The sequence below is a fragment of the Balaenoptera ricei genome, chromosome 1 (assembly GCF_028023285.1).
Source record: "Balaenoptera ricei isolate mBalRic1 chromosome 1, mBalRic1.hap2, whole genome shotgun sequence".
Lineage (NCBI taxonomy): Eukaryota > Metazoa > Chordata > Mammalia > Artiodactyla > Balaenopteridae > Balaenoptera > Balaenoptera ricei.
The window spans coordinates 58,120,237-58,147,073 of record NC_082639.1 but is presented as its reverse complement, the minus strand read 5'-3'; the positions used below and the strand labels follow the sequence as shown (position 1 = coordinate 58,147,073).

Here is a 26,837-nt window from a genome sequence, read left to right as displayed (position 1 = left end):
AGGAAGTTAATTTTTAGTTCGTAACAAACTTAATGTTATTTAAAATTTTACACTCTCTAGGACATCTTTGGATAATAACACAAATATTAATATGCTTATGCACTACAAGTTGGAACATTAAGATATTTCAAAGGGTTTTATAATCAAGTATATTTTAAAACAACCTAAAATAAAGTTCCATATTAGTTTTCTCACCTCACAAGGGTACCAGGGATATATTTATTAATGTGTAATTTAAAAGCTTAGGTTTTGAGGAAAAAACCTACGTAAATTAAAAAAAAATATCACTAGTGTACTTTATTCACAATAGCTCATTCTGAATCTCTCTACTGCATTTTGATTATAAATTGCAAAGAAAGAAGGATTATCTCATGAAGCAAGTGATGGCAAGAAATAGAAACTCAGTGCCAATTAGGCAAAGAACATTCACATGTGTTAAATTTGTGCATCACTGGACGAACTGGGGGACTGCCACATCAAACAACTCTGTTAACCAATTAGAAATAGTGCATCTGGTAAAATTTAGGGTGTCAAAGGCCTTGCTTCCCTCAAAGTCTCATTTTAAAATAATTAGGCATTGATCTTTATTATACTGATACCATATTGGAAAAAAATGACTGAAGGAGGCCAAGAGGAATGGGCATTGGGGCTGGATGCTAAAACACTAACACGATTGGTATCAAAGTGATGAATTCACACGTTGCCACACTTCTCTTCACATTGATTCAGGGGATTTGCTTGGGTAGAACTTGAGGTAGGTTACGACTTAACTACTGTGAAGAATTCAGGCACTGTAGACAGACTTGAGGGCACAATGAAAAGGCTGCGTAGGGAAATAGAGAACATGGGCTGAGACATCAGCTGTGTCTGGACTCCTGGCTTAGTGTTTGGTGACCTTGGGCTGAGCACTTAACCTCTCTAAGCCTTGTGTAAGTCATCTGTAAAATAGGCCACTGAGCTTTTCTGGCAGGATCTTGCAAGTATTAAATGAATGACATTTGTAAAGAGTTTGGCATGGGTGGGTACTCATTAAACAGTTTCTTCTGTTTTGTCTTTCTCTCAAGAAAAATGTTGATGAACTTTTCTAGTAAATCACAGAATTGACTACATTTTGATGGTACCAATATATGTCTAAATGAGAAAACAAATTGTACAAAAACTTACTCAGTTCTGAGCGATCTGTTAAATATCCCAATCAAAGAAAGAATTGATAAAATAACGGCAAAGAAGACCATTCCCAATAGAAGCCCAATGTCTTGTTGCCTATTGTCTGAAAGGAAAGAAAAATAATTTTAGGTATAATTTCCATCTATGTGACGCCAGAATCATTGTTCTCTCTACTCTGCTCCAAGTGAAGGTCATTGATCTCAAAGGAAATAGGAAGGGGAAATAAAATTAACCTTTACCTTGGGCTGTAAAGTGACTGCCCTTCCAAACTGCACAACAATACCTTTTGTTTGAGGGAATTGGGCTGCATGTATCTGATGTCAGTGAATTGAGTCTCTGGCAAATGTGGTCAGCATTAGACATTTTTCTGAGCTTGGCTTGCATATTTTATATAAAAAAGGTTTAGTGATAAACATCATTAGGTTTGTTCGACACAAGTGAGAATTCCCAATTGCTTGCGACAGAGTCTAAAGCTGGCCACAGTCACAACTGAGTAGTTTTTTTTTTTTAACCTTTTGTACAAGACAGAAGTTATGTACAACTTGTCACCATTCTTCGAAATTTATTGTTCATGAATTTTTTCCTGCTGAAAAAGAACATTCACTCTACTTAGAACAATATATGTTATAAGAGAGAAATCCAAATTGCCATATATCTTACACTGACATTTTATTATAAAAACAATGCTTTTTTTGAATTTTGAAGTGGAATTAATCACCTGTAATCTTTAAATAATTATTATATTCAACATGTGTTACCTACCAGGCTCATCCCATTTTCTCCCTAGTACATGAAAAACCCTATTTTCTATTTTCAAATGTAAACTTTAATTTGGACATGACTTGTCATGCTGGAGTTGGTTCTGAGCCATGCTGGGTATTGGCCCCTTCCATCCTCCTTCCTCCCTCTCTTTGGCAGACGTTTATTGGATACTTACCATGTGTCAGACACTGAATTGGCCCTGCCCTAGTTATTCCGCAGCTGCACCTAACATACACTTGGGCGTCTCCACGCTGTCCAGCCCCTCTCCTAAAGCCACTGGTGGGCCAGGGCCAGTGTTTCATGGAATTAGTGTTTTCCTAGGACTAAAATACTATTGCTAGGGATTTCAAGCAACTAACGGGAGGTACTGGCTTCCACATATCCTTGTGCATTAGTCCTGGAGGAGGATGAGGAATTCCCAAGTTAACATGGAGCCAGGTAAAGGGGTTTGAGGAGTAGAGCAGAGTCACCAAAAGAATAACCTGAGATACCTGGGTTCAAACTAGATGCTGCCGCTTATCAGCTCTGTAACATCAGAGCATAATAATGAACTTGCTGAAGCTCAAGTTTCCTCTTCTGTAAAATAATACCTATCTAACAGAGCAGGCATGAGTTCGTAGCCTCCACAATTCCCACAGAAATATCAAGGTGCAGGTCTGTGCAGGCATTTGTAATTAGGGATCTGTGCTGAACCTAAGCACTTGGCCCATAATTGATTCACAACACAAATTCAGAGTACCCTTACATTGCTTCATTTCCTTTATAACACTTGCTGCCACCTTCCTTTTCTTGTTTTGTTTGTGGTTTCCCCCACTCCCACCCAACCCTGTCTGTCTGGAATGGAAGCTCCATGAAGACAGGGGCTTTGTTCATTTTTTTCACTGCTGATTCCCCAGTACTCAGAATAGTGCCTGGCACATAAAATATGTGCCTGGTAACATAGAATATTTTTTGAATAAATAAACAGACGTCCAAAGAATATCAATATCACCTGCCAAAGTTTTTATACTATTCTTGCCAGATTTCTATGCAAGGAGATAAATGCTCTACAACCTGATCTAATATCTTTTTTATGCCTAAAACTTTTAGGTATGCTTATCAATGGAAAATACTAAGTCATACTAACAAATAAAATGGGAGCTGGTTTGTATAAGAGAAAGAGCACAGACTTCAGGATTTGAAAATCGGATTTGAATTTTAGTCCAAACAAGTTCCTCAACCTCGCTGAGCTCCAGTTTTCCCATCTGTAAAATAGATACATAGCACTTACCTCAACAGGTTGTTTTGAAGATTGATAAAGATTTTGAAGATTGAAAAAGATGATGTATATGAAATTCCTAGCACATGGTAGACACTCAAATAATGGTATTTTTTAGGAAGAATTTTTGAGGTCTTGAGCCCCAGCACCAATTGAAATGAACATGTATCTAACCCAGAGCAAAAGCTGGCAAAATCTACCTAAACCAATCCTTAAATTCAATTTTAAGCAGATTTTTGTTTGATTATTTTCCTATGGAAAGCATGTGGCATATCTTACTGTCAAGAAACTTATGGCTGACACATGATTTTTCAGTATGGAGCATTCAAATGGATGATTAATAAAGACTACTCAACAAACCTAAGCAGTATTTTCTTACCAGAAGTAAGGTGTCCTTCAAAGATGGAAGCAATTAGAAGCCCAGAATTCTGAGTATCATGTTGAAATGATTGCAGTGTGACCTGGGGAACTTTTGAACAAAAAGAAAACAGTGTCAGCTTTTTACTTTTTGCACTCGGGTTACCCAATTTCCTAAGAGAGTTTCTTCACTTGTTTGGAGATGATTAAAGTAAACCAGTAACTTTAATAGGCTGGAAAGATGGAGTAAAAGCAAAAACCTGTGTGTGTGTGTGTGTGTGTGTGTGTGTGTGTGTCTTCTTCTTTTTATTAAATTAGGTAAATCCTAAAGGAGGAAACATTCAAAGGACAATAAAAACTACCTAGGGTTTGTAAGACTTGAAGGTGTGTCCACTAATTTCATGAGGCTTCTAGGCAACAAATTCCAAGGAGCTTTATTTCATTCACCGAGCCAGAAAAAAACACACAACTGGTCTCTACTTGATTCCTTCCAATAGATGACGCAATAAAGTTTAGGTTTCCTTAAGAGCCTCCAAGATGTGTTACTTTTGCCTTTGCACAGTCTTAGAGATGCTGTTTGTGAACAGCCTCTTGGCTTCATATAAGAAGCCCAGTTTTGATTAGCAGACACTTTGAGGTTATAACATAAGGGTGGAATGCCATTAACGACTTCCCTCTGCTCCTTCCCCATGGGCAAGGATCCTGGCCAGCCCTGTCTACCCATAAAGCCTGTCAGAACACTGCTAATGAAATCTTCTGACCAGGGTGGGGTCAGCTTCCTTGGTAGCTAACTTGTTTTCAGTCTGAACTCAGAAGAGTCCTGGATGGGCTTCCCTGGTGGCTCAGTGGTTAAGAATCCGCCTGCCAATGCAGGGGACACGGGTTTGAACCCTGGTTGGGGAAGATCCCACATGCCGCGGAGCAACTAAGCCCGTGCACCACAACTACTGAAGCCCTCGTGCCTAGAGCCCATGCTCCACAACAAGAGAAGCCACTGAATAAGTAGCCCGCACACCTCACCTCAATGAAGACCCAATGCAGCCAAAAAAATAATAATGATAATAATAAAATAAAATAAATAAATTTATAAAAGAAAAAAAAGGAGTCCTGGAGTTTCCTTACCCACCTCCTCCCTCCTGATAATTAAAAGCTGCCAGAGGTGACTTCAAGGACACAATTCTCCCAGCTGACAGAAGATATTCCTGAAAATGGTTCTAAGCTCTGGACCTCCAAGAGGGCCTCAAGCCCTATTTATTCAGTCATTCTGATTTCAGTGTTCAAATTCTTCTATTAAAAGAATTACTTTGGGGGCCAGGGAGAAATCACAACTTGAGGTGTCCTTAACTGCTACGGAGATATCATAGGCTTGTATAACATGCTATGTGGCCAGGGCAACTCTCTTTGAGAAAAATATCACAGAGTTCCGATAAAAAGATTCCTATGGGTCTTTGGAAATGTTTTAAAAAGGCTGATCTGGGTGCAAACACAGGCTCGATTGAAGAGTAGTTTTCTAAGAACAATGGGTAGGGAATTTTAGAAGATGAAAACATCAGAAAAGCCAAAAGTTCTTTCCTGTGTTTTTATTCTCACTTCTCCACAGCAAGAGGGAAATGTTTCACTGTGAATTGTGACAAATCAGAAACTCTTTCTGGCTCCTCAATGCTTCACTACGTCTCTTTTTTCCATAAGTATGTGGTTCCATCCCCAGTGGTCAACAGCCAGGTTTATTCATCTAAATTAGTATTTTACAGGCTTATGTTCATTCTCAGGGAGCCCAAGCAGGAGTCTGCATCTACATTATTTTACAATTTTAAGAAAAATATTACATTAAAATGTAACACAACTTTCAATTTTGCAAAATCATGGGTTTATAGCATATGTTGCTGGATTATTTTTGTTTTCACTTTTATTATTTTAAAATTAGCATTTTTATTAAAAAATAATATGTGGTGCTGTTGGCTTTTAATACAGGTTAATATAATTCTGTTGTATAAACTACAGGTGGTTATTTGGCAATGAAACGTCAGTTATTAATTTGCATCACATAAAAATAATTTTCATATCGGACTAGGGCTTTATTAGCCCTAATAGAGAACAAACATAATCTTCCTTTAGAGTCTTTTTGTTATCATAGTTGCAAATCAACCAGGTGTATTAATATAAATTAGATTAAAGTCATTTAAAAGAGATGCTTAATTATAAGAGGGTAATTTCACAAAGAATCAGATATCTGAAGTAAGACAATTTATAAACAAAACTGTCAGAGAAGAAATCAAGCCAATGACAAATTTTTTTTATTAATGTTTATTGGAGTATAGTTGCTTTACAATGTTGTGTTAGTTTCTGCTGTACAGCAAAATAAATCAGTTATACGTATATACGCTGTACCTATATCCACTCTTTTTAGATTTCCTTCCCATTTAGGTCACCATAGATCATTGAGTAGAGTTCCCTGTGCTATACAGTAGGTTCTCATTAGTTACCTATTTTATACGTGGTAGTGTATATATGTCAATGACAAAATTTTTAAGCGAAGGACTGAAATGAAGCCATATAGACTATTATCTTCATGACATACTGCCACCAAGTGGCTAGGTCATTTCTTCTTAAATCATACTTAATATTTTTCATTATAAAAGCAGTAACTATAGTAGGAGAAAATAATTGTAATACGAAAAATAAAAGAGAGAGGGAAAAAAACTCTAATACATCCCCTTAATCCACCTGCCATGACTGAAAAACATTGTTTATATCAACACTAATCATCAGTGTATTGCCTAAAATGCTAGAAAAAAATCTCATGGTATTTTCGTTATTTATTTAATATCTGCGGTGTTATGTCTGTAAAGAGACAGTTCTGTCCCTGCAGTGGAATATTAAATTGTGCTTTATTACTCTCACAGCATATATTTGAGTATACTCAGAAACCCCAAATCATCTAATTTGGTAAGAATTTTTATATAACTTATACACACTGACATTGGACACTAGAGTTAGTCTTAACAGAAGACAGTATGTTTGTAGGGAGTTTAGAATGGTTTTAAAAAAAGATGTAGTTTCTTGTTCTTGGACAAAACTAGAAGCATAACTACATTCTTTGGCCTACCAAATACCAGCTTAATTTAATCAAATCCACTCAAAAGGAATTAGTTTTAGCAATAATGTATTCCATCTGTTTCTTAGGGATAATGTCAAATCAGTCTCCTCAGCCTTTCCCTCTACGTCTACCATGGGGCAAAGTGTGTTTTGTTATTCTTTTAAAGTGATGATTTATCGAGTACTAATTATGTTCCAGATACTGTACTAGACTTTACATGCTTTCTCTCATTTAATCCTTACAGCATCCCAATCAGGTAGATAGTACTATTGTCCTCATTTTATGGATGAGGAAACAAAGGCATAAAAAGGGTAAATGACTTGTCCAAAGTCACCTAGGTAGAGGTCCAAGAGTGAAAATTCCTACCTGGTTCTGGCATGTAATTTGTGCTGGTCACTGGCTCCATTAATTAATAATCTCACTTTTGTAGCAGGATGGCTCCAGGTGGGGTAGCTGAGTCAGCCTTGCAAGCAGTGCTCCCATGCTGAGACTTAGCCATTGCTCCCTGGAGGCTGGGCGGTGTGTTGGAGCTGCCTGGCCTTGTAGGGCTCGGAACCCACCACAATGGACGATGGTTGGGCTAACCCATTGAGCACTGATTCTCAGACTCTTCCAGCCTAGAGTTATCTTCTTCTGAACACCAACTATTTCCCTTTTATACAAGCAATACATGCTAATTGTAGGATGCTTGAAAAGTATAGAAGAGTATGAAAAAGAAAATACAGTTTTACATTTGTTCACAAACTAGAAACAATCATTTTTTTGCATTTGTTAACAGTCTTTTGTGTATATCTGTACCCTAGCTGAGATCATGCTCTTTACTAAATGCTGTGTCTGGGATTTTAAAATTTAATATTATATCATGAACATTTTAAAATTTTATTAAAAATTGTTCAGAATCATCATACTAATGGCAATTTAATATTTCATGATGTTTGTACTCTGTTTATTCAATCATCCCCCATTGAGAAAGTGTATAGCTTGGTGATTTCAAACACCAGCTTTGGATTCAGATGAAACTTAGTTCAAATCCCGGCTCTACCACTTGGAGTTGCTAGACCCTGGGCAAGTTGCTTAACTGCTTTGTGACTCAGTATCTTCATTTGTAGAATTGGATAATAACAATGCTTCATTCATCAGGTTTGATGAGATAGTTCATACAAAGCGCTTAGTACCATGCCTTATACAAATTAAAAACTTAATAAGCGTTAGCTATGGCTATGATTGGACTTTCAGATTGTTACCAAATTCTTACTTTTATAATTAGCTTTTAAATAAATATCATTGTACATAAGACTCCTTTCCATAGCTCTGCTTATTTCCTAAGGCTAGATTTCTATAAGTGGAATTACTGGGCCAAAGGGTATGGATATTTATAAGGCTCCTTTGTTTATTTTTGTCCTTGCCAGTCTTGGTGTCAGAGCCACACTAATCAAGGCCTGCATCTTAGAGGTTTGACCAGAGCTGACACAGGGACCTTTCTAGACCTTTCTCTTTCAGAAGTTTCTAGATATTTAAGAAAGAGGAGCCATATTAAAGGTGTGTTTTTCAAGTTAGTGAAGGTTTTTTTTCTATCTTGTTTTTCTTAAAACACAAACATCTCCTTTTGATTTCTTTCTTTCTGTTCTCCTTCTTCTAATAATCTCAGCTATTCACAGCATTTACATGCTATCTCGCTAGGCCAGTTTAGCTCTATGGTTGGAATTCAATATTATTGGGCCAAGGGTGAAGATTTGACCCCAGTCCATGTCAGATGGCAAAGCAAAAGACAGTGGCCAGACCTATCAAATAGGCACCAGAAGCCCAGGGCAGAGAAAACAATACATCAGAACAAACTCTTTACCACACCTCGAAAAACAAGTCAAACGATGAATCATTTCATGAGTTACCATGTTATCCTTGTATATTAATGATAGGAGGTTGTGCCTAGGCATATTCAAGGGACCATCTTCATGCTTATATTCCTAGGCTGTAAGTACTTGGTACATAGAGAGTAAAGAAGGTAAGAAATATGTATATGGCAATCATATTGTTAAAGAGAAAGAATAAGAGAAGGAAAAGGTAAAAAGCAGCAGCCACCTAGACATTTTCTTGAGTGACATGGACCACACAGAGGTGAGGGTCTGATGTCAAAGTGTAGCAAAATTCTATGTGCAAGAATGGGCAGCTTCCAAGTTTTACCCAGTGGTTTAGGATTCTTCAAAGGTGCAACCTTGCTGTCAAGCCAGCATGTACCTGTTCCTGAGTCTGAACAGTCTAGTGGACATTTGCCATTTTTCAGTTGCCCAGCAGCAGGACTTACTCTGTGGACATCCTAGGGTAGGTAGGAGGCCAGTAGGGCTTCCCACTGTGGTAGCCTCAATGGAGCAGAGACTCCCTCTCCCCACAGCCAGCAAGTAGCTGCAAGCAGATGACCTAAGCCTAGCTCATCAGATGCCTTCTTTCCCACCTCGCACAGGACACACAGCTCCAGGAAATCGCTTAGAATCCAATATGAGTGCAGCAGCTATATCCAGGGTCTGGTAACAGCAGCACCAGTGGAGTGTCCAGAGCACAGGGCAGGCAGTGGCAGTGACCACAGTGCCAGCTGCAGTTCTCACCAGATTCTTCCTAGGCTGCGATTTTGGCTGTGGTTCTAGTTCCTGCAGTCCCTTGGATCCTGCTCGTGATCATTTTGCCAGCCTTTCTACCACTTTCCAGCTGTCTTTCCCATAATTCCCTTCCTGCTTAAGAGAACCAGATTTTCTTTTGCTTGCACCTAATCGCAGTGAAAAACTGTGTAGTTGGTAAAAATTGCAATTGTTGGTAGTAGGTGGTTAGGTGAGGAGACATGGTAGGACAATAATGACCCCACAAAGATGACCATGCTCTAATCCCTGGAATTTGTGTAATAGATTACCTTATATGGCAAAAGGGATTTGAGATGGAGAGATGATCCTAAATTACAGGGGCAAAATTTCAAGGGTCTTTATAAGAAGGAGGCAGAAGGGTCAGAGAAAGAGATTGGCAGATGCTATACTTCTGGCTTTGAAGATGAAAAATGAGGCTGCAAGCCAAGAAATGCAGGCAGCCTCTAGAGTCTGGAAAGCACACTGAAACTGACTCTCTCCTAGAGCTTCCGGAAGGAACACAGTCCTGCCAATGCCTTGGTTTTGGCCCAGTGATATTTATTTTGGATTTCTCACCTCCATAACTGCTAGATAATACCTTTGTATTGTTTTAAGTTACTGAATTTATGCTAACATTTTACAGAAGCAATAGGAAACTAATACAGGAGATTGTTACTTCCTCATGAAAAAGCATAATCTTTATTCTCTATTATCGGATTGCAAACCTCAGAGAAATAGTGAAACTCTTATGAATTGCTTTCTATTCTACAAAACCCTGGTGGTTTATTAGGGACAGGACCCAAAGATTAAATAAATCCAGATGAAGGGTCTAAAATGATTAGTATTTCAAGGAACATTGTGTATATGTTTAACAACCACAAATCTACAAATTTATAATACATCTCAATATGAATGAATCAGAAATCTCTAATTACAAATGACAGAATTTTTGCAAGAGTACATTCTGTGGGCCACTCCTAATTTGCATTATATTTAATACCACCTATATTTGGTTCCATTGATATAACATTTGTTTTAGTGGCTAAAAGCCACTAAAAGTCCTGGAAGATTAGTGAGAATCTTTGAGTCACTGGTAATGCAACAACAAACAGTATTTTGTGAGAACAAAGTATGATGTGGTTTAATATCTTGCTTATACTTGCCTTCCTCTGGAGAATTGTCAAAAAAAAAAAGAAGAATATGATTTCTCTGGGAAACTTTTCTACTGCAAGTTGTAATTCAAGCAAGTTAGTCATTATGAAATGTGACTGCCCTTCCCTCAGGCTTCTGACTTGTCTTTAAAGGGATTATAGAGCCTCTACCTTTTCTTCATTAAAAAGGGATCTGTATTACAATGCAGAATTGAAAAACATTCCTGCCAGGAAGACCTCTTCTCACATTGGTAGTAGGGAATTCATGTTCACATTTTCAGTGTTGGTTTTTTATGCTGACAAACCATCTTCTCCTCTTTGGGGCTCTTTCTGTACTGCTTAAAGACCCCAGGAATTTTTACAGCGACTATCCAGGTTGGTGGTCTAGAAGCTGCCATTTCAGCAGCCCCTGGAGGTCTTCAGAGCCTCTGCTGAAACCTCACACCCAGAGGCAGGGGAGGGTGTAGGCAGAGGGGGTAATGTGGGACGTGATGGTTTACTGGAGCCTCGGTCCTGCATCCCGTGCTTCTTGGGATCCTGGGCTGCCAAGAGAGTTGGGGTGCCCAGTGACTGAGGAAGCAGTGGGCGGGAGGAAAAGGAGTAGAGAGGGAACCAGACAGTACTAGAGAGAGTGGCCTGAGACTCTCATGTACCCACCCTTTTCTGGCCCCCAGAACCACTCTTACCAAGGCAATGGCTTGGGCACTCTGTTCTCCCCCTTTCTGTCCACATTTCCTACCCACACCCTTCATGACACTTCTCCCTCTTAAAGGGTGTGTCCAACTTCCAGAACACTGGTTTTTACACTTCACTGCAGAAGTATCACTAGACTAGAGGCTGAGGAATCTGTATTTTAAACTAGTACCAAGCATTTCTAATGTAGGTGGTCCACAGACCCCACTCTGAGAAGCATTGCTTTCAAGACATTTTCCTGAGCCAGGGCCAGCTGGAAAAACACGCTATGCATTTCCCTGTGGTGCCTTGTCTTGGGCAAGGTCACCTTTCCCATCTATACTTTGTCCTCATCTCAGACTGCACTGTCCTATCCCAAGGTTTCTATTGTTTCATTCTCATCACTTTAACCCAAACGTGCTTCCACATCTTGTATTCATTGCCAAAGTAGAAATAGTTGATAGCATCTTACAGTTCCTTCTTCTCTCATTTATTTGCATTTCATAATAAGCATTACATTAAATGAAGTTATGTTGGCATATTAGCTAATGTGTAGAGGAGAATATGGTTAGTTGGCCCAGGGGAGGTTGACATGGCACCCTCCTAGCTCTCTTAGGAAGGAGACCAGCAGAGCTACAGGGTGAGTGCTGGAATCCTACAGCCTGAGCTCTGCCCTGGCCCTACCATTTCCCAGCTTTATAATGTTCAGCCAACTGCTTAACCTCCCTGAGCCTCATCTCTTCATCTGCACAGTTGGAATAACAGTTTTATAGGGCTGCAGTGATGAGTAAAATCCTTATCGCGGTACCCAACACACAATAAGCATCCAGTAAATGTTAGCTATATTATTTATTATCCTGAAGTCACCTGGATGCAATCACTGAATTAGCCTCTTGTTATTATACCAGTATAGAAAAATGTGAGTCTCTAATCTAGAGAAATTTCTCCTATGTGATCGTTAAAGCCCAAGAGTAAGTAATCAACTAAGGTTGATTTTTTTTTTTTCTTTTTTAGTACAGGAGTCCCCCCTTATCCAACGTTTTGCTTTCCTTGGTTTGTTACCTTGGTCAACTGGGTCCAAAAATATTAAATGGAAAATTCCAGAAATAAACAATTCTTAAGTTTTTAATTGCTCACCATCCTGAGTAGTGTGATGAAATCTCACGTTGTCCAGCTCTGTCCCACCCCAGATGGGAATCATCCATGGATCTGGCCTGTTAGTCACTTAGTAGCTATCTTGGTTATCAGAACACCGTCTTGGTTATCATGGTGCTTGTGTTCAAGTGACCCTTATTTTACATGATAATGGCCCAAAGTACAAGTGCAGTGATGCTGGCAATTTGGATATGCCAAAGAGAAGCCCTAAAGTGCTCCCTTTAAGTGAAAAGATGCAAGTTCTCGACTTATTAAGGAAGGAAAAATAATCCTGTGCTGAGGTTGCTAACTTGTACGGTAAGAATGAATCTTCTATCCTTGAAATTGTGAAGAGGGAAAAAGAAATTTGTGCTAGTTTTGCTGTCATACCTGAAACTGCGAAAGTTACAGCTATAGAGTGTGATAAGTGCTTAGTTAAGATGCAAAAGGCATTAAATTTCCATAAGATATTTTGAAAGAGAGAGACTATGTTCACATAGCTTTTACTATAGTATATTGTTATAGTTGTTCTATTTTATTACTAGCTATTGTTGTTAATCTCTTGCTGTGCCTAATATAGAAATTAAACTTTATCATAAGTGTGTATGTACTGGAAAAAAAACATAGCATATATAAGGTTCAATACTATCCGTGGTTTCAGGCACCCACTGGGGGGCTTGGAATATATCTCCCACCTGTAAGGGGGGACTACTGTGTAAGGCTTTGTTTTCCATTGAAGTCTAAATACTCTAAGGAAGGAAAAGGTAACACGTCATTTAACCCTTATTATAATTGAGTTCCTTTGGTTTCTTTTGGAGACCAGGTTTTTAAAGACCAAGGAAAGGCACTATCCAGAGGGAAAGTGATACAGAAGAATGCTAGGGGCCTGCAGGAAAAGCCATACCTACTTCATGATTTGTCCTGCTGTGCCATCTGGGCATAATTTTGAAAACACATTGTTTCAGGATGAATCAATTTAGTGATACACATATGAGAATTTTAGAGAACAAAAACAGGAAATTCCTGCATAGAGGGTGAAGTATTGCCTGGGCTGTGTTTCTTCATAAATAAATAAACCTTAATTACTGGGAAAGTTTAGCCAAAAAACCCCATTATTAAACAAGTTGGTTATGAAACAATTCAAACTTCAGTTGTGAGGTTTGATTCTTACTGCTTGTATTTCTATATTTATAATGTTATATACTTTTTATTATACTTTTGTATTGGCTGTCTTCTCTAGAATTAAGGGATCTTTGTCTCCTTTGCTCACTGAGGTTCTGCAAGTACCTAGCAAGTGCCTGGTGCATGGTAGAGGATACATGAATACTTCATGAACAACTTAAATGAATTGCTGTCTTTTCATGGATACCTTTTTAAAAAGAAATTGATATTAAAGATTTACTGAAAAGCAGTTTGGCAACTTGCATCAAACATCTTAAAATGTGCTTAACTCTTGATCCAAAAAGACCTAAAGACATAAGGAGAGTTCATATACAAAGCTATTCAAAGAAGTTTATTGATAACGGAAAAAATGCAATAACCTAGATATTGTTTAAATAGAGAAATGATTAAATGGTACTATATCCATAAACTGGAATGCACCCATTAATAGGTTTTTAAATTCAAGAAGGTAGATTAAGTAAGAAAGTCAGGATATAAAACAGTACATATACCATAGCATCAACCATTTAAAAAATATGTGCATAGGAAAAAACTTGTATTAAATCCATTAAAATGTAAACAACACATTTCTAGGTTGCATATTACAACAGACTTGCATTGCTTTTACAAATAGAAAAAAAGAGATAAGTTTTTGAAAAGATTTAATACTAGCACTTTCCCTAACACACTTTCCCTGTTTCTTCTTTAATGTGTCTTAGAAAGGAATTTGTACCAAGAGAATAGTTTATGGTTCCTCTTAGCTAACATGTTAAACATGGATAGATGCAAGTTTTCAGGGCTATTTCATCTTAACTGGCATTTTTGCCTCTTAAGTGGTTTTTTCCCCCTTAGAAAACAAAGACTTTACGTTTAGAATTGTTGCGGGGTAGCTGATGTTCCTGTTTCTTCTATGTGAGGTTTACGGCCTTTACTTTTAAAGGAGAACATTTGTGGTCCTATACAGTAGTCCCTTGGTATCTATGGGGGATTAGTTCCAGGACCCTTCCCCCCGCGGATACAAAAATCCGAGGAAGCTCGAGTCCCTTAATTAAAATGGAGTAGTATTTTCCCATAACCTATGCACATCCTTCCGTATACTTTAAATCATCTCTAGATTATTTATAATGCCCAGTACAATGTAAATGATATGTAAATAGTTGTAAATACAATGTAAATGCTATGTAAATAGTTGCTGGTGTGAGGCAAATTCAAGCTTTGCTTTTGGAACTTTCCAGACGTTTTTTCCCCAAATATTTTCTGTCTATGGTTGGTTGAATCTGTGGATGTGGAACCCATGAATATGGAGAGCTGACTGTACTTAACCTATAGGATATTTTAGTAAGCTGTTCCTCCACTTTGATGTATAGTTGACCCTTGAACAACACAGAGGTTGGGGTGCTGACCCGCCACACAGCCAAAAATCCCCGTATAATTTATAGTTGGCCCTCAGTATTCTTGGTTCCACTGCATCCCAGTTTTGCACCCATGGATTCAACCAACCACAGATTGTGTAGTACTGTAGCATTTATTGAAAAAAATCTGTGTATAAGTGAATCTGCAGAGTTCAAACACATGTTGTTAAAGGGTCAACTGTAATTGGTTAAAGAAAGAAATTGATGAGATTACTGAGGGCTGGTGGTGAGTAAGAAAACTCGTGTTCTCCTTTAACTGCTGTTTACCCACTAGCAATGAAGCAAATCATGCTTCAGTTTCCTCATTTGTAAAATGATGCCAATTACACTACCAAATATGACTAATGTAAAGATCAAACAAGCTTTTGTATAGTAGTACTTTGTGAGTGGTAAGTAAATGTTAATTATCAGTTTGAATAATCTTGCTAAACAATTCTAGATTTCATTAAAATAGATTATCAACTAAATTCTGACTATTCTAGGGGGGATGATTTTTTTTTTTTTTTTTTTTAATAGCTACTTTATTATTTATTTATTTATTTTTGTTTGTGTTTGGGTCTTCGGTTCGTGCGAGGGCTTTCTCTAGTTGCGGCAAGCGGGGGCCACTCTTCATCGCGGTGCGGGGACCGCTCTTCATTGCGGTGCGCGGGCCTTTTCACTATCGCGGCCCCTCCCGTTGCGGGGCACAGGCTCCAGACGCGCAGGCTCAGTAGTTGTGGCTCACGGGTCCAGCTGCTCCGTGGCATGTGGGATCTTCCCAGACCAGGGCTCGAACCCGTGTCCCCTGCATTAGCAGGCAGATTCTCAACCACTGCGCCACCAGGGAAGCCCCTGACTATTCTAAAATGGCATCTAAAGTCCTAAGAATTTTAACAATATCAACTTAAAACAGAATACCTTAAATTAAAAAATTACTTTAAAAAAAGAGAACTGATAACCAGTATTGTAAATTATTCCCTTAATAATGTGTTTCTGAGATTTTGGCAGTAGGGGGCACCAAAAGAACTTCTTAGCTTGTCTGGCTCTTGGCACCTTCTACTTATTTGGTGTCCATCAATATTTATAATGTATGTCAAAGTGTTTTGAAAACATAAAACACAATTCCAAGATGTTGTATTATAGTAAGAACGATATTAACAATGCTGTGATTGCAATTAAGTACTTCAGTTCTGAAAAAAAAATTTTTAATCTAGTGTATAAGCTACCTACAGTAGGGAGACATCTTCAGGATAATGGGGCCACTATGGAGTATTATGAATATTACTATAGATTCATTTTATTATTTGCTTACAATTGAGTCTGTTTGGCTAAGATTTTATTGAATCACGTGTAAATGACTAGAAAATTAAACGAATAATATTAAGAGCAGGAAAATACCTAAAGATAATAGCTCAGCTAGATTTTATTGAGAAGAGAATAACGTAATCCCATGCATACTAAACAAGCACCCCCAGGTGGTTTTTATTGGTTTTTATGCCCTGGAATGTTTGAGAACCATTACATAAATTGTAGTCAGCCTTAACAAAATCAAAGGAAAATGACATTTAAATGTTATCACCTGCCCTAGAATAGTTTTGTCGATTTTGATAGAAATTAAGGAGAAAAAAATATATACTTAGAAAAGAGACAGAAGTCAAAAGAGAAGCCTAAGAGATTAAATATGTAAATACACTCACCTATTTCAGGAGTTTTATGAAAAAAGGGTGAACTCCAGGACTGCCAGTACCTTTTAGCTTTTTCTTGACATCTTACTTGAAATACGTACTTAGTGTTTGGCTGCAAGTAGAATTCTGACTGTTGCACGTATGTAAAATTGGTGTCAAATTCTTTAACCTAAAATGGATGAATAACCATAGTGAAATACCATAAAGAAATGATGCAGTGTGCTTTTAAAACAATTATTCCATTTAGCAGAAATGTATGGACACTTACTATGTTCCAGGACCCTGGGAAAACAGAGAGGAATAGGCTACTTTGTATAAAAGATGGCCAAAGATAATCAAATACATGTTATTTAACCTTAAAAGTGAAATACATGTTGCTTAGTGTTTGACAACTCTTTCAAGCTTTTAAATATCAAGAAATTCCAAAATGTAATATAGTCTTAATTTTGGAATAGCTGATTTTAATAGGGTGGGAGAAAGGGGGACATAATAGCAATTGTTTGAATTCAGTCTTTCTTCCCTCCTCTCTCTCTCTCTCTCTGCAGTTGCATATTTAGATCAATAGTTCTTCCTGAATGATGAAATAATTTCACTTGTGAATGATGACTTTTGGAAACAATTACCTACAAACTAAGCTGTTAAATTGGTCCTTATTGCAGATCTATGCATTCTACAAGGATATATGTATCCTTTCTCATATATATATGAGGAAACAAAACAAAACATTTAAGACTGTTGAAACGTGAAAATCCAATGGAAGATAAGCAAGAAAATAGCTGAAGGATAAACTTAAAAATCATTTTTCTGGGACTACAACCTGCTATAAAATATAATGAAAAAGGACCCCCAGACAAGCTGGTTCAGATGGGAGAGAAAAACCAAGGCATTTACACAGCGCCTTAGTGTGTTGTAATAGTGGATCTACTGAAAAAAGTGAAGCACAATTGAAACGTAAACATAAAAAAAGTCTAGAAATGCATTTATTCAGCAACTGGGAGAAAACAGTTACCATGAAAGAGAAAGTTAAAACTATCACGATTAAAACACACACACACACACACACACACACACACACACACAAAACAAGGTATACATGTCATATAGAGATTCTAATGTTTTTCGTTTTTTTTTTAAAAGGTCAAGTTTTTTTTTTTTTTTAATTTATTTATGGCTGTGTTGGGTCTTCGTTTCTGTGTGAGGGCTTTCTCTAGTTGTGGCAAGCGGGAGCCACTCTTCATCGCGGTGCGCGGGCCTCTCACTATCGCGGCCTCTCTTGTTGCGGAGCACAGGCTCCAGACGCGCAGGCTCAGTAATTGTGGCTCACGGGCCCAGTTGCTCCGTGGCATGTAGGACCTTCCCAGACCAGGGCTCGAATCCATGTCCCCTGCATTGGCAGGCAGATTCTCAACCACTGCGCCACCAGGGAAGCCCTAGAGATTCTAATGTTAAAACCCAGTCTTAACATAAATCTTTAAAACTTGCAATGCATTGAAAACGTAAAAATCATAAAAATATCTGTTTTGGGATATCACGTTTCCTGAAAGATATCATTCAGAGTTTCCGTAAGCCACATTTCTACCCACGGCCCTTGAAATTTTCTGCTCTTCTAAATATGACTGAAGGCCCCTAGAGTCTACTGGGATCCAGGAGAGATTTTATTAGTGCCAAAAGTTTGACTTCCATATGCACCCTGCTTCATATGAGCTTCTTTTGGAGGGGAGTCGCGGTTCTCCAATATGTCTCTTGCCATTATGTTTATAGATAAGTTCTCTAAGAAGAGAAATACCCTAAAGTACAGCCAGAGTTCTAAAATAGAAAGAATAATTTTATGGAACTGTTAACAGTTGTTTCTACTAAGAGGCCAACCAGTTGCCTGCTTAGGGCCTTGCAAGCTGAAGATGGTACCTTCAAAATGATACTTTCAGAGGCTACAATGGACGTCGAGAGAGCTGGACCTAACTGTGTTCCTATGCAGAGGGTATGACCTCAAGGGCCAGAAATATAACTTTATTTTTATAGCAGCTGCTTTCTTTTTAGAGCCTCAATTCTAAAGGCGTAAGGCCTGGAAACTTAATCTCCATCACTTTGAGGTACCTCTTTTCTTAGGGTTACACCTAAATTTCTGGGAGCATCCTTGGGTGAAGGGGAGAATCTCAACCTATTCAGAGCTCTATAATCCCAACTTCCTCTGACTCCCAACCCGGGGCATGGCCCAGAATGAGGGGTCCTGCTCAGTAACCATCCAAGTCTAAACTCTTTTCGTTCTCCCCCCTTACCAACCTCTTCCCCTCACCCATTTCCCCCTCTCTCTGCTCAGGAATCTTTATCTAGTGTTTGGTGTGAGAGGGAAGGGGGATGGGGATTGAGAAACCCAGTCATGACTAATCACATGTTCTTACAAGTCTTCTGTCCTATACTAGCATTGACACTTTTGAAATGCAAAGGCCAAGGATTTGAACCTTGGCTATCTGCCTGCTGTTCTAGTAGCCATTCCAGGAAAAAAATGAATGCTTGGTTTTGTGCAGCCCATGAGCTAAGAAGAGTTTCTACATTTTTTAAATGGTTGAAAGAAAATCCAAAGAAGACTATTTCAATGATGCATGGAAATGATCTAAAATTCAAATTTCAGTGTCCAAAAGTAAAATTTTACTGGAACACAACAATGTCCATTCATTTACATATTGTCTATGGCTGCTTTCATGCTACAAATGCAGAGTTGAATAGTTGGGACAGAGATCTTATGGCCTGCAAAGCCTAAATTGTTTACTATTTGGCCCTTGAATAAAAAGTTTGCCAATACCCTGGTCTAGCTTAATCAGAGACTCGAGTCATTGTTAATCCATTCACTTGAACTTCTAGTCAAGATTTCCCTACTTTACTATCACTGCTATTGGCACCATTAAAGGCAAATAATAATACTACTAATAGCTAATGTGTCAAAATATTATCTGTGGGAACCAGACATTATAAATATCAATGGAAATACAAAAATGATTGTGGAACAGTCCTGTCTTCCAGGGGCTCATAGTTAAAGGATGGGAAAATACACGTGTAAACACATAAATACAAACAACATGGCAAATGTTCCTGAGATAAGGTACACAGAAGTGGGCAAGAATGCCAGGGAGGTAGGGAGACAGTCCATGAAGATAACCAACAAGTAGATATTCTCCCCACGGTGTCAGCCTTGCAGGTTCACCTGAAGGACTGGCTGATACCTCGTAATCTATACGCAGCTTAGCTAAAAACAGCTGAAAACACCCTCAATGCACTGATTTTGATTTTCAGGTGGGCATCCTTGGCTCGACCACACCTGCTGCATGGCTCTCCTGGAGGTTAAGATGAAGCAGAACAGTAACAGCCAGCATTTACTGAACATTAACTCTATTCCAGGCTCTGGGCTAGCTTCTTCCATCATTTGATCACCCCCCAAACCATATGAGGTAGGTGCTTATCTTATCCCTCTTTTAGGTGTGGTAATAATGAGGCCCAGAGAAGCTAGGGAACTTGCCCAAGGCTGCACCACCAGAAAGTGGCAGATCCAGGCTTTGAACTCTAGAGTCTATGTGCTGAGCCACAAGGCTTTCTGCATAGCTGTCTGCCGCTTTGAAGTAAAGAGCTTCCCTCCATCAGTTATCTGATGCAGGCAGAGCTGAGGTGGAAGAGCAAATCGGTAGTCCTTTGTGTCTGCCCACTCTTCCTGACTCTCGCTTCCTGTCTCCTTACAAGGAGGTAAAGACAACATTTTATGCATGATCCAGATGAAACTGACGGGTAACAAATGTAAAAAACAAAGCATCATTCTGGCTGTTACCAACTGGACTTGGGTCATCTGTGTGAGTAATTACATTTGGAGGAATCATGGTAAAAGGGATAGGATACAGATTTTGAATTGAAACTGGTTCCTTCATTTTCCAAACGTTTTTGGGGTGCCCAAAGTGATGCAGGGTCTGTAAGAGGCACTAAGTTACTAACGCTGTAAGCTTGGAGAACCTGGCTTAAGCTTTTTTCAAGCCCTATGTCCTCATTTCGATGATGGAGCTGATACTACCTATCACAAAAGATTGTGATGAAGATGAAATGAGGTAACAAATATTCTTTCAGCTCCTTCATTTGCCTGCTTCTGATAAAGAGAAGGTTTTGAAAAGGGAGCTCAGATTTACCTCTGAGTTACCAAGTCTCACAGTGGCATATGTAGCACTGCCAAGGGGAGCAGAGAACAAGAATTTCAACAAGAAAACAGTTTGTTTCTGAAAATCTATTCAGAGATACTGATACTGTAACTCCTTTCTATTTTCTAAACATTCTTATAGCTTATTACTTCCTCCTAATTATGCCAAATAAAGAAATTTCATGTTCTCAATATCATCCTATGACCCTGACACTACCCAGGTGTCTTATTAGAGTAAGGCCTCATCCACTCAAAATCTAGGATGAGAGTTTCATTTGGGTTGTTTTCAAATTTACCTAAATTCCACATATGCAGAAGATTGTCTGTGAAGTTTTTAATCTTGCTTGTCCTAGGCTTCAAGCATGGGGTTGCTGTGCACACAAATGCCGCAGTTATTTAGTCAACGAGTCCAGCAGGATCTTCATTTGGTTACTGACCAAATGTTGCAGAACATGGACTTGCATCCAAGTGTAATCTAAACAACTAAAAGGTCACATTTCTCATGTACATTAACAAAGGTAAATAAACAACTTGGCATTGGGGATTTCTTTTTAAAGAGCAGTCTTTAGAGCATGTCATGAGATCAGTATAGTTTTACCCTCATTTTCTTGACACTCTTTAAACATATTGTACTACAGCAAAGCCAGTATCGTTCATGTTCAGAATGATGAAGACTTTGGAGCCATGCTAATCACCAGAGAATAAATACATATCATTTCACTTAACTCTCTGAAAACTGGTAAATTCATACGTGACACATAACTATTAATTAAGCAAAGCCGTAAACTCCATTCCGTAATTATTTTGACTAAATGGCAGTTTATTGTACTTAAAAATAATAAAATGGCATTTGTTTTCAAATACACTAAAATTGGTACTTTTTCTTCAGTCAGGCTAGTGTTACCCTGTAGTTCAAATTAGTGAGTTTTTATTATAATGTTCACAGGTGCTGTCATGTGATGTGATTTTATTAATGCACCTTGTACCTATGCCTCTCCTAAGACGCTTGCTAACTTATCATTGGTATTTAAGGATGGTTAGTTTGCCTAGACATTCACTTTTTACCTTATGCTCATCTAAGACTAATATAGTAACAAATTTTACATTTTGGGTTGAACATTTTTCATTTAAAAAGAGACACCCATGAATCTGAAGCTTTTTGAACAGATTTTATTTCCCTGGATGGCTGTTAAATTTCAGCATAGAATACTTACATTTTATATTCATAATCACTGATATAAATCTCACCCTAAGAGACAGTGAATTACAAGGAGCTAAACAGATGAATCTGTCCTAGTTGGACATTTGTCTATTTAGCAGTTTACAAAAGGCAAGAGACCTTTTCAGGAAACACCTCTCTATTTGGAAGCATCATTATTAAAAGTAGAGTGGTTTGAATATTACATGAACAATCAGATAAAAACATGTAAAATAGATCATTATACATCCACTGTGGTCACTTGACTATTGGCTGGCTTTTCTTTCACTCACTTACATGCAAAAGAATAGTGAAAGTTAGCTTACATTCCAAGTTTGGTTTGTTGCAGCCTTGTATCTCATTTCACAGGAAACCTTTTCAATTGATGTTTGACTATTCCAGTGGATTACGGTTTTGGGCACTGTAGTATTTATATCCTCAGCCCTGGAAATAATGGATGCAGAAGGTATCACTAAAGAAAAACAAAAACAGAAATCCAGCAGCTTAAAACTTGCCTAGGGAGAAATCAATATTTTTTTCATCAATATTTAGACATGTTAAAACTCAAAGTACCAAAAAAAAAAAAATCTCATGATCTAATTAACATGAAATTTTTCTTGTTTTCTAATCTATTATGTAGGAGAAAACTGCTGTTCTTAAGTAAAATTCTATTCCACCCATTCTCCATTTCTGTTAAATGGAGCTCTGTCTTGTCCTTTCCCACCTCATACTCCCCTGTATTCTGAACTAATGAAATTCTGAAGCCTGGCCTATTAACAAAAGAATGTAAAAAGGAGGTAAAGAAGATATCTCTTCTTTCCCGCATCTGTTTAGGGAGAAATGATGTTTTGCAACCTAAATTTAGTTCAGAGTATCTAATTTGGTAAGATGTAAAATTAAGATCGTTCACAATAATATTTTTATTCTCTTGTGTCATAGGGAAACTTGTATGAATATTTATATCTATTGCTAACTTGTTTTGTTATCTATTAAAATAAATCTGTACTTGAAAATATGATTTGAACAAAGAGTCTCATAAGACTCTAAGACTTTACAAATTATTGCTGTGTTCTGTGATTATGATTTTCAAAAGGAAACTGAAATTCTGATTGATTATCTTACTAGTTATTTTTTGTACTAGGTGTAATGGTGTAACTGGAAGCTCTGTATTTCTAAACTGTGTAAATTCTTGTAAATTTGTTCTGTCTGAACAGAATAAAATCATGGGCACTTCCCATTTCTCCTATATGCATAGTAGAACAGTGAAAACCTATAACTTTGTTAGATGTATTATTTAACAAAGAACTCAAGAACCTGTATGTGTGTTTTTAGAGGCCATTATTACAGCTTAATATTCTCTATGAATTAGTTTCCTTTTTGTTTATTCTAAGTTTATAAAGTATTCTTTGGGAATGTGTTTTATTTTCAGTGAATAATATTATCTAAAATTATGTGCACAGATATATGATTTATAGAAAAATATAAAAATTAAAGATTTGCTTTCTAGTAGCACTGACCTAAAGTAAAATCCTTGGGCTAAACCCAGTATAGAACATAAGTAGTAGTAGCAGGATTAATCTAATTAAAGAGCTTACCATACTGAAGTTTTATCATCTGAATTCCATAGGTGGTTTCCTTTTGCTAGTTTAAGCTTCTTGTAATGAGAATCAGAATTCAGAGATTTCTAGAGTCAGGGAAGTGGATCTCCAGGGCTCTGAAACCACTTGGGACCATTTAAGCACCCTCAAGGCTACAAATTACCTACCCCCTCCCGTCTCCCACCTCTGAGTGTGACCTGCCACAGACGTAACAGCACAAGCATTCCGAGACCCTTTCGCAGAAAGAAATATTCTGGGGAGGAAGCAAAAGTCTGCTTAGTCCTATGAGAAATGCAGATAGAACAGTAAGTCTGGTTTAAGATAGAGTCTTAGCACAGAGCAGATCAATGCAATAGAGATCTGACGGTTTAGGTTTGAATGAGCTTATATTTTTCAAATAAAAACATGTTATGTAATATGTACTTGAACATTAGTTTGTTACACAAGACTCAGAATGTTGAATTTTTGCTCTCATTGCTTTGGTTTCATACATTCCCATTAGATCTTAACATTTTTTTTAAAAGCCGTCAATTCCATCGTAGATGCCATATCTTTAGTTTCCACTTATATTGAAATAAAGAACCATATTGTAGTTCTTTGGTATCTTTCTAACAGCATGTATTTACTTATAATTATTCAGTGGGGAGAACTAATGTTCAAAATGGCAGCCAGAAGGCACTGCATTTTCCGTATTGAAACTTACTTCTCTATAAGAGAAGTTTAAGCATTCCTCTCACATGTCATTTTGGCAGTGTTACTGCACTATTAATTCAGCCCTGCCTTTCAGCATATCTTCCTAACTTAATTAAAGACCAATCCCATAGCCGTTATGTGGAAATTGCTCCCAGGAGAGTCCTTTGTCTTCAGTTTCATAGAACAGTTCATATATCTAACTTGCAATGTCTTATTCTTAAAGTGCCACAAATGAATATAGTTCATCCGTTAATAACCTAGGGGTTCTGTTGGGAGTAGCCTCCTACACTGTCAACCTGTGCTTTTCAACCTGAGTTTCTAAGAGTCCATTTTGGGATACTGAGAAAGGAGGAGGAGGAGGAGGTGGAGTAACTCTAAACAAGAGGCTCCCTGGTTCAGTGTGAAAAGCAGATTTGGAGGTGACAGCCAGATGAGATTTTCCCTTTATGGGAGGTGGGGTGGTGGTTAACTACAGCAAGTCGGCAAGTCTGAGATGAAATCTGGCTCTCCTCCTTACTAGCTATGTGCTTTGAGCAAATTATTTTATCTCTTTCTTCGTCTATAAAATAGGCACAGTGGTACCATGCATGATTGTTTTCAGAATTAAATGTGATTTGCATGTTAATTGTCTGGAACACTATAGGTGTTCAATAAATGGATGCAATGACACTAAGATCATAATAAGATAACAATGGTAATAATAGCAGTAATACTAATAGTAATAATCTAATTCCTAAAAATGATACTGCCAAAATGATACTGAACACAATAGCCTTTAAACATCATTAATCCATTGAGGGGAACCTGTTTTTAAGATAAGGGCATGTTATGGCTATATCCTACCTCAAAATGTAAACTTACAAAAATGTGGAGAACTATAACTCCAAGAATATACAGCACAATGGAGTTACTATTCATCACCGTAGTCAGCAGTGCTTGTTTTCAAAGCCAGTATTCATAGCATAAGGACAGATTTTTAGACCAATCTTATTAGTTGAGATAGTTCAGCTTAGTTGAGACGTTGAGATATTAGTTCCAATAGAAGACCCCAGTAGTCCCCAGAGGATACCCGTGTTGTGCCCCAAGAGGTGTCACATCCCCTAGAACGTTAATCAGCAGGAAAGTTGTCAGACACATTGCAGTGTGCTTTTAAATAAAGACTGAGGGTAAGAGTTGAGGATACTAGAACTAGAGGCTTCCTAGCTCTGCAAACTCAACTTCTAATGCCACCTAGCCTTGGTTTCCTCATGTATAAATTATAATCTCTTCTACAAAATAGGACTGTTGTGAGGGTTAAATAAGATAATGTATGTAAAAGCAGTTAGCACTGAAGAAAGTGTGCCATAAATGTTAGCTACTGAAATCAACTTTAATAATAAAAACAGGAATAATTGGCACTAGAATCTCCAAAGAGAAGGTGATTCACACTTGGTGCTCTTTGGCTGAACTCTGGCTTTAGGACTAGGATATAGTTGTAAAAGGCTCAAGGGCAATCACTTTTTGGAAGTTATCTTAAGGAAAAAAACAACTACTATGCAAAAATTCAGCCAAAAGTTTGTCCATGGCAGTGTAGTTTATGATGGTGAAAAATTGGGAACAGTAATAAGGGACTAATTAAAGATATTAATTAAAAATAAGATTATAGATTAAATTAATAGAAATATGTATTCTATATTATTATTTTTTTAAAAGGCAAGTTCTAAAATACCTGAAGCAAAACACGTTAACTTTTGTTGAATCTGGCTGGTGTACATAGAGATGTCTACATAATTCTCCACAATTTTCTATGTTTTCTGTAGAACTTTTCAAACAAAATCAAATAAAAACATAACTTCCAAAATAGCGTGTACAGTAGAATGCTTTAGTATGCTGTACTTCTCACAACATAAGATTCATCACACTTTATTATAATCCTTATTTCTTTCCCTCTTCCCTGGTAGATTGCAAGATATTTAGGACAGGAGGTATCTTCCTTGTCTATCTCATTCTCCCTAGCCCTTAGAACAATGGTTAAACATAAGAAGTCCTTAGTAAATATTGTGAAAAGACATACCCCATGTAGAAATAAGACTGGAAGAATATACAACACAATGGCAGCCTTACTTATCTTTGGCTTGTCTCAGGCAGTGGCTTATGGGTAATTCTTGTTTTCTGTATCATGATCTTCAGGAACTTTAGGGAAATTCTTTTCAGATCTCAACTTCATTTGATTAGGTCAGAACAAATTAGTTGTTTATTTGTAAAGCCATTACAGAATTTCTTATTCTTTACCTATATCGTCCAGGTGAATTTGCACTTGTTTTGACTTCTCCGTGCCCAGTACATTTGAAGCTTGGACCCAAACCAAATACTTCTTGCCACCTTGCAATGAATCAGTGGAGATGTTAATATAACTTGAAGTGAGATACTCTTGCTCTTCTTCTGTCTCTAAACTTAAAAAAAAGATTATGATCACCAGTTATGTTGGTTTGAATGAATTATTCCTCAATTTTTTTTGATGCTATCTTTTTGGCTTGCTTTCAGAAGGCAACCTTTTACTTAAAAATGAATCAGAATTGGTTTCACTTTTAGAATTTTTTAAAACAAAGTCAAGACCATCCAGGGCCACAGTATGACTTTCATGGGCCCTAAGCACTTTTGCCTTCATAGACCCCTTCTTCCATTAACATAGAAAAGTTTATATGTGTGTAGGTATGTTTATGTTTATATATATATATATATATATATATACAC

The 26,837-nt window shown here is 37.6% G+C and overlaps 1 protein-coding gene across 1 annotated transcript in view; it reads right to left on the bottom strand.

The window, feature by feature from the left end:
• Nucleotides 1–26,837, bottom strand: part of IL23R (interleukin 23 receptor) — a 52,893-nt gene that overhangs the window by 5,659 nt on the left and 20,397 nt on the right. Inside the window, exons 4-8 of the mRNA XM_059899245.1 lie at nucleotides 26,376–26,536; nucleotides 22,140–22,285; nucleotides 16,457–16,613; nucleotides 3,567–3,656; nucleotides 1,165–1,270 (exon numbers count right to left, since the gene is read on the bottom strand). Of these exons, the coding sequence (XP_059755228.1) occupies nucleotides 1,165–1,270; nucleotides 3,567–3,656; nucleotides 16,457–16,613; nucleotides 22,140–22,285; nucleotides 26,376–26,536 (660 nt within the window). The remainder of the gene's footprint in view (nucleotides 1–1,164; nucleotides 1,271–3,566; nucleotides 3,657–16,456; nucleotides 16,614–22,139; nucleotides 22,286–26,375; nucleotides 26,537–26,837) is intronic.